This window comes from Aythya fuligula, chromosome 14, assembly GCF_009819795.1.
Source record: "Aythya fuligula isolate bAytFul2 chromosome 14, bAytFul2.pri, whole genome shotgun sequence".
Taxonomy (NCBI): Eukaryota; Metazoa; Chordata; class Aves; order Anseriformes; family Anatidae; genus Aythya; species Aythya fuligula.
The window spans coordinates 16,843,113-16,850,321 of NC_045572.1; the positions used below are offsets into that span (position 1 = coordinate 16,843,113).

At 44.3% G+C, this 7,209-nt stretch overlaps 1 protein-coding gene across 1 annotated transcript; it reads right to left on the reverse strand.

Annotated features, from left to right (window-relative positions):
• Nucleotides 1-218: 218 nt before the first annotated feature.
• On the reverse strand, nucleotides 219-6,716 carry CAMLG (calcium modulating ligand). The gene is made up of 4 exons (XM_032196963.1): nucleotides 6,554-6,716; nucleotides 4,782-5,236; nucleotides 3,981-4,046; nucleotides 219-2,805 (listed from the first exon to the last, which is right to left on the reverse strand). Exons 1-4 carry the CDS (start codon nucleotides 6,714-6,716, stop codon nucleotides 2,614-2,616), a joined length of 876 nt encoding a protein of 291 aa, XP_032052854.1. The 3' UTR covers nucleotides 219-2,613.
• Nucleotides 6,717-7,209: the final 493 nt, after the last annotated feature.

The window sequence follows — 7,209 nt, forward strand, 5'->3', positions numbered from 1 at the left end:
CCTGACCCAAAATCAGCATTTTTGGGCTCAAATGTGTTTCAGGTGAGAGGTGCAGCTCACAGACAGACTCACAGCAACCTCGCTTCATGCCCATGGGACCGCACCCTGCTGTGGTTTGCAGCCAGCGGCACACAAAAATCTCCCTCACCACCCAGACACTCGATAACCCGTGACTTCTGCAGCAGGCAGCGGCGGGGGGACACAGTCAGAGCATCACGGAAGGGGGTAACAAATATAATTTTAATAGAAAACAATAAGTTCAGCAATATACATTAAATAACATACACCGAGGAAGATGAGGGAAAATGGAATGAAGGAGGTTCGGCTCTTGTCCAAGGATGAAGTCGTGCAGCAGAAGTCCCACCCGGGCTCGCTTTGCCTTCCCCAGCAGGCAGGCAGGCTGCTGCCCAGTCCCGTTTGGAAGTTCATCGGGTAAAAACAAGTGCTGACAGACCGAGTTCCAGATGAGCTCTCCTGGCATGATTTCTTTCACCACTCGAGAAAACAACCTGCTTGGTCTTTCTTCGCATGAAAGGACTGCGTAAGGGGTTGCGTGAAAATACAACGGGTGCATCGCCTTTATTTATTACTATCTAGGTGGTTTAATTTTTCTATGTCCTGGATTAAAAATGTATTGCTTTTTTTGCAGATGGTAGTAGATGGTATTTTTGCAATTTGTTTGTATTATAGTTGGGCATATAAACAGAGGGTCAGAATAATGGTAACTTTTGAGGAAACTCATTATTTTAACATTAATTTGAATGTCAGCAATTTCAATTTGCTGAAATTCTTTTCTTGTCTAATTCTGAAGCTTTAAATGTATTTATATTTATACTAACAGACCTAAATCAGAATCTTTTACAGCCAAACCCTGGACACCCGTAATAAAACATTCACTACAAAATAATCAGTAAAAAAATAAAAAAATATCAAATCCAAACATAAGCTTCTTGCTTTCATGGCACAAACATACCTAATTCAGGAGTCAGAAATGCAGTGATAAAATTACAGCAGGAAGCTATAACAGGAAAGCTTATGCCAAAAGCAGGGCCATATATACTTTACAGAAGCATAATCAAGCACTTCTGCTCCCTAAAAAAATGCTGCAGACTAAACTACACTAAAATGCTGCAACTGAAAAAGGGGCATTAGCCTACATTACCCAAACGTCTAGATTCTAAACAGAAAACTACAAGGTGAAAATAAGTTTAGCTTCAGCAGAAACTTTCACAGATTATCAGCATTTAGTGCTGATTATTTGGAATGATACCTCCCTCCTCTCACTGTACAAAATTAGTATGAGATAGAAAATAAGAACGTTTACTAGCTTGCTGCTTTGCCCAGTGACAGGATTCACTTGTATCTGTCTTCTTTTTGGCTCTGTGGTTGGACATCCACAGAAAAAACATGCTATTCTCTCTTTAAACATGGATCTTTATGTGTGAGTCAATTCAGAACATCACATTACTTCTTATTTCATCGTCACTTGTAGTATGTAGGATTTAAACAGGAATAGCTACTGTGATTTCACTGGGGCAATTTCAAAACTACAGAAGAGTCAGCAACTCAGTTAACATAAATAGCTGAGCTGAACCAAAGAGCACATTTATGCAATTTGGCTGTAGTACTATTATGCAGCAGCAGCAGAACACCTTGGCAACTATGATCCTGTTTGCATGCAACTGTCTGGTAACAAACAGAGGAAAAAATGCAGAAATGTCATATTCAACATTGTCTTATGCAGTCCTGGAAAAAAAAATGTTTTCCATATAATAGAGCAAATGTTTCGTATTGCAGGTTGGTTGCATAACTTTCCCTTTATGAGGTGAACTGTTGTTTAAAAAAAAAAAAGGCATCAAAGACGTCAGAAAGAAGCACATTTACGAGCTATGCTAGGATGAGGCTGTTGGAAACTCACAGATGTGATTAACAATTTTGTTTCTTCCTACTTATTGATTAATGACATTCATAAGCAACAGGACATTTGGCTTTTTTTTTTTTTTTTGCTTAGCTGTTTCGCACAATAACCATCAAATGAAATAAACAACAATCACAACAATGTATGTAAGGCAAGGCTTAGGACAACAGTGCCATGTTTTGCCAACATTCTCCAGAAGCAGCTACTCAGTTCAGCAATCTGAATTTGAACAGAATACAGGGAATTTTCATTTAGAGCTTTCTTAAAAATAGGAGCAACACAAAATGAGCAGTTCTTGTTAGCTGTAGTCATTCTAGATATACATAAATGGTTCTGCTGAAAGGAATTCTATTCTCTTTGTTCTCACCAGGAAGAACAAAGGCAGCTTTGTAAATGTTTATGAAGGAGGGTGGGAAGGGTATCATCTTCCTGAACAAAAGAAATCATCCACTGACACTTGTATCCTATTCACATTTGTAGTGGGCAGACACAGTATTTAAATAAACCAAACCAATACAACTGGCAGCCTGGGACCCTGCTGTTCTATTCCCCAAATTATTGGATTTAAGGCTCCTTTCAAGCATTCCAACAGGTAAGAATTTTAATTCAGGTTTAAACCTGTCTGCACAGTCAGACATTAAAGAAATACAGACCAGAAAGATTTAGTGTAACTACTGCATTGAATTCTACAGCCATCATGGTACTTCAGAACCAAAAAACAGAGCAAGTTCATGGCAAAAGATAAAAGTAAAGAAATAGACACAAAGGTCTGTGAAAACATCTCCCATTTTGCTGTAGGTGTCCATGGAGCGACTGATCACTTCTGCAGGGATTCCAGACAGTAAAAGAGCAGCAGTTAATACCGTCGTTTTCACCTTCTTCTCACTCTAAAAGAAAAACAGTAGCATGTTAGTTCTTCGGTTATAACCCAGTTCTGTTTTACATACCACAGATGTGCCAGTTTCACACACAGCCAGGAACATTCCAAATTCATCGGTAAGAACAGCCTGTTGGACTGATTCTCTCTAGACGTGCTGCAGGATTCACACCACCTTACTTATCCTAGCCACAGATTCGTGTTGTGATGGATCTGATGGGGCTGAGTGAGAGGCTGATTAACAGCAGATAAAATTCCTCCCAGCTGTTATGCCTACTTCATACTGGCACTTTGAGCGGGCTGTGAAGTGGGGCTGTGCAGTAACTTCTGCATGTGTGGGAAGAGTCCCAGACAAGGGCAACCTGAGCGTAAGAATCCAAGCCAGGCGCCTCCACTGGCAGAACAGGACTAGTCCCATCACGCTACTTGGCAAAGGATACCGTTGCTTTCCAACACAGACAAAATGATGTAGGATTGAAAAGCAACTGCTCCTTTCTATTTTAGTATTACTCCCGTTGGCAATTTTATCCTCTGAACTCAGAAATGCCCCAAAGGCCTTTTGAAAGCCATTCTCTCCGTAACATGAGGGATCCTGAGGATGCAAGGAAGCCTGACAGGCAAAAAAAACCACAAAGGTTGAACATTTTGGTAATTTGATGATACCTGCTGGACACCTTAATTTAATCCAATCCAAATTAAGCATTCGAGAATCTTTCTAGGTTTCATTAAAGAAAAATTCAGGAGAGCAAGCTGATTAAACTCATCTCGGTATAACCGAAGAAAAAGCAAAGTGGGAAGGAATCACTTTAAATTCTGAAACTGAAAAGCTGATAGTAAAACCAGCAGGAGTGGGACCAAAAAGAACTAGCAAATGAGCTAGTGCAAATCTAAGGCTAATTCCCTTTCTATGTTTTCACACACCAGCCTAGAATGACTACTATGAAGTTCAGTTTTCAATGATATACATAACTTCAAAAGAACAACCACTGATTTACTCTGATTTTCTACAACTAATCTAGTATTCTTTTTAAAATGCAGATGCTAAGCTATCAGCATTAGATAACTTAATTCTACAGTTTAAAACAGCAGAATATATCACACACATTGGTCCTAAAACAACACAATCTAAGAACAAGTTAAACCAAAAACATTTGTAATTAACCTGATTTTGAGAAGTTATTTTACCTTTGGAAAGTACTTGGACAGTCCCATGTAAGCAAGTTGTAGAGTAAGAAATGGTGCAAATATTGACTGGAGGAACAGAAAAGAATACATGAAGATTATTTTATTGGTAAGAAAAGCTAAGAAAACACAATAATTTAATGCTTCTCCAATCATAAATTAATATTAGGTAGGTATTTTGTGGAAAACAACAGCACTATTCTTGAATACTAAACACCTTAACAGCCAAGTGAAAAATATGGCCCTATCTGCTTTGGGCCTAAAAACTTGAAATTGCACAACCACAGAGCCCTGTGTAAAAATGAGCCCAGTGATCCAGAAGGTGGCAGGCTGTACCAGCCACATACTTCTCTATGATGTATGGGCAGATACCTGGATTATTTAAGAACTATTTTTCTCAAAAGGTTGATAAATGAGTAGGATGTACTTATCATGCTACAACTGTTGTAGTTTTTACTCTATTATTCCTTTGTAAATTCCGAACTAGTACAGCAGTTGACTCAAACTTGCAGGGGACTGAAGTGGCAACAACTATGCCAGTTTCTGCTCCTCAAACACTATGGACTGAATGTGTGCAACTCTCGGCTTTTACCCAGTAGCTGTGCTAGATAACACAGATTTTGCCATAGTTATCATCTCAAACGTGTGTTTTTTTTCCCACTTTTATACGTCTGTTTGAAATGTAGAGTGCCTGAAGTTCCCAACTCACTTGGCTCTAGATAAGCAATATTTCATGAATGGGGTCCTAAATTTACAGCAAAGTAGCAAAAAAGAACAGGAGATTGTTTGCTTCCCTGAACTCACCAAGTACTTGCACACAAAAGCCCTGACCGCAATGGCAAGCAGAGCACAGCCCACTAATCTAAAAATGCGGAAAGAGTCAAACTCCTCCACTGCATTGCCATTCTCTTGGCTTGGCTTCTCATGCATCAGCTGGTTCCTCAGCTTCAGAGCTTCATCAAATCTGGATAAGTATTGTTCTAATCCATGTCTAGGTGGCCGTGGTGCAGCTTCAGACGGCAACTCCCCTCTGGTACGGTGACGGAGCTCACTTGTGCCCTCATTGAGGAGCTCTGGGGTTTTACTGAACAAGTCCTTATCCCCTTTGAGGTCTACCATGCTGCCTGTGTGGTCAGCTGGTCCGGCCATATTGCAGACAGAATCACCCAGCACAATTCGCTTTGAAACTGAAGGAACAGGAAGGGAATTTGATTTATCTTGTTCATGTTGAAGCTTTGATTCTCCATGACTGTCATCATCTAAGGAAGAGAAACAAAAATACAGAGTTATGCACACGGGGTACTTAGAAAACACTTTAGCCATACCGGATCGAGGTCCAGGGCTGAGGTCTCCACTTCTGAAGTGAAAACACAGATTCGTGATTATTAAATGTGCTGATTATTAAACATAAACCCAGATGAATTAGCTGAATACCAGTAAGCCTGTTTTATATAGAAATGGACTCAGATGAGAAACGACCTATTCAAAACAGATTTACGCTCTGGCTTGTATTACGCCATACATCATAACGAAAAAGGAAGAGCACAGCATGGGCCTGACTGAAAGCTCTCATCAGCTTCACCAAAGTTATGCGTTTGCACAGCTGGACTCAGCGCACTCCTGGCTCCCTCCACCAGCCTGCAGAGACCCCTGCGTGTACCACACGCTCTGCACTGTAGGGCACTCCTGGGAGCTGATGCTAGGCCGATGGGCATGCAACACCAAGCAGAAGTTGCAGCTGTCAGTCAGCAGAAAAAGGGAAGCATGGACTTAAGCAGCAACACTGTATGCACATGAGGAAAGGTGTTATTCCGCATACACAGCACAACATAAAAATACAGAGATTCAAAGACAGCGAATCGCACAGAAAGAGCACTGAAGACTGAAGTTTTGAAGAAGACTGAAGACTGACAAACGAGCAAGTAACAGAAGTGTACTTGGGCTTGTTTTTCTCTCCTGTCAAAAGCAAAGCAGCAAAAACTTGCTCTGTATTAAACCTGAAAAGATGTTACAGCGACAGTGGTGATGACAGCAAACACAAACCAAGTCGAGAGGCATGCAGAACAGCTCTGGTCCTGCTACAGAGGGTGAACCAACACTGAAAGAGTATTCAAAGAGTATTTTTCAGTACTAAGGCAGTTCAATTCATGGCTTACGGCCACCTTTGTAAACTGAAAGATGAGGAGTCTGACAGTCAGCTCCCTTAAAGCGTGTACATACGCTTATAAATGACCTGGCTGTGCATCTGCAAGACACCTGCACGCCCACCACAGACACCGAGTGACCGATTGATACCCAAATGTCAGACAACTGCTCCGTGCACACACTGCCACCAGACCTTGCAGCGACAGCCTGAAGACGCGGGCACGTTTCACCCCTCCTCCAGCTACGGAAACCTCCCCGCAGGGCACTGACAGCTCGCTAGGGAAAACCCAGAGGCCCGGAGGGCCTCATCCCTGCGGATTTGGGGCCAAACCCGCGTTTCCCCCCTGGGAGGAGCGGGGGCTCCGCGGTCCCCTCAGCACCGCCCGGCCCAACGGCCCCCCCACACCTCAAGGCGGCGGCGCCCGGCTCACCCTTGGCGGCGGGCCGGTGGAAGCCCATGATGCGGTTGATGCGCTCCTCCGAGTTCATCAGGAGCTTCCTCCGCCGCAGCTCGGCCCGGCGCTGCGAGGCCGAGAGCCCCGAGGGGACCCCCGGGGTGGCCGCCGCCGCCGCCCCGCCGCCGTCCTCCTCCATCCCCTCAGCGCCTCACAATGGGGCCGCCCCGCCTCAGCGCGCAGGCGCCGCGCCCGCTTCCAGGTGCCGAAGCCGGCGGCGCCATGTCGGGAAAGGGCAAGGGGAACGGGGACGAGCCCGGCCTGCGCGGTGTCTCGGCGGCACCGCGCCGGGCGCAGTGCCCGCAGCCAAGATGGCGGCGCCCGCCTCGGAAATGGCGTCGCGGCGGGAGGCAGGCGGGAAGGGAGAGGGCAGAAATGGCTGCGGCTGGCTTGAGGGCGCCGCGCCTCACAGCAGCCCTGAGCGGCCTCAGGGGGGACGCGGGCAGGCCCCTGCCCCGAATTTGCCTCACGCCCTGGTTTCAGGCGAGCTGGCAAAGCCATTTTGCGTTCCGTGAGGAACATCTGCTCAACAATGCAATATAGAAACATGCGTGACATGTTCCTCATCATAAAGAAATAAAAGCATTTGCTGTATAACTGAGCATAAGTGCCTCTAACCAAAGTAGTCACCT

Coding starts and splice junctions, on each gene's coding strand:
- CAMLG (XM_032196963.1), bottom strand. CDS start 6,716: ATGGAGGAGGACGGCGGCGGGGCGGCGGCGGCGGCCACCCCGGGGGTC. Junction 5,237..6,553: donor CCACCGGCCCGCCGCCAAGG/GTGAGCCGGGCG, acceptor TCTCTTCCTTAG/ATGATGACAGTCATGGAGAA. Junction 2,806..3,980: donor TGTCCAAGTACTTTCCAAAG/GTAAAATAACTT, acceptor TTTTTCTTTTAG/AGTGAGAAGAAGGTGAAAAC.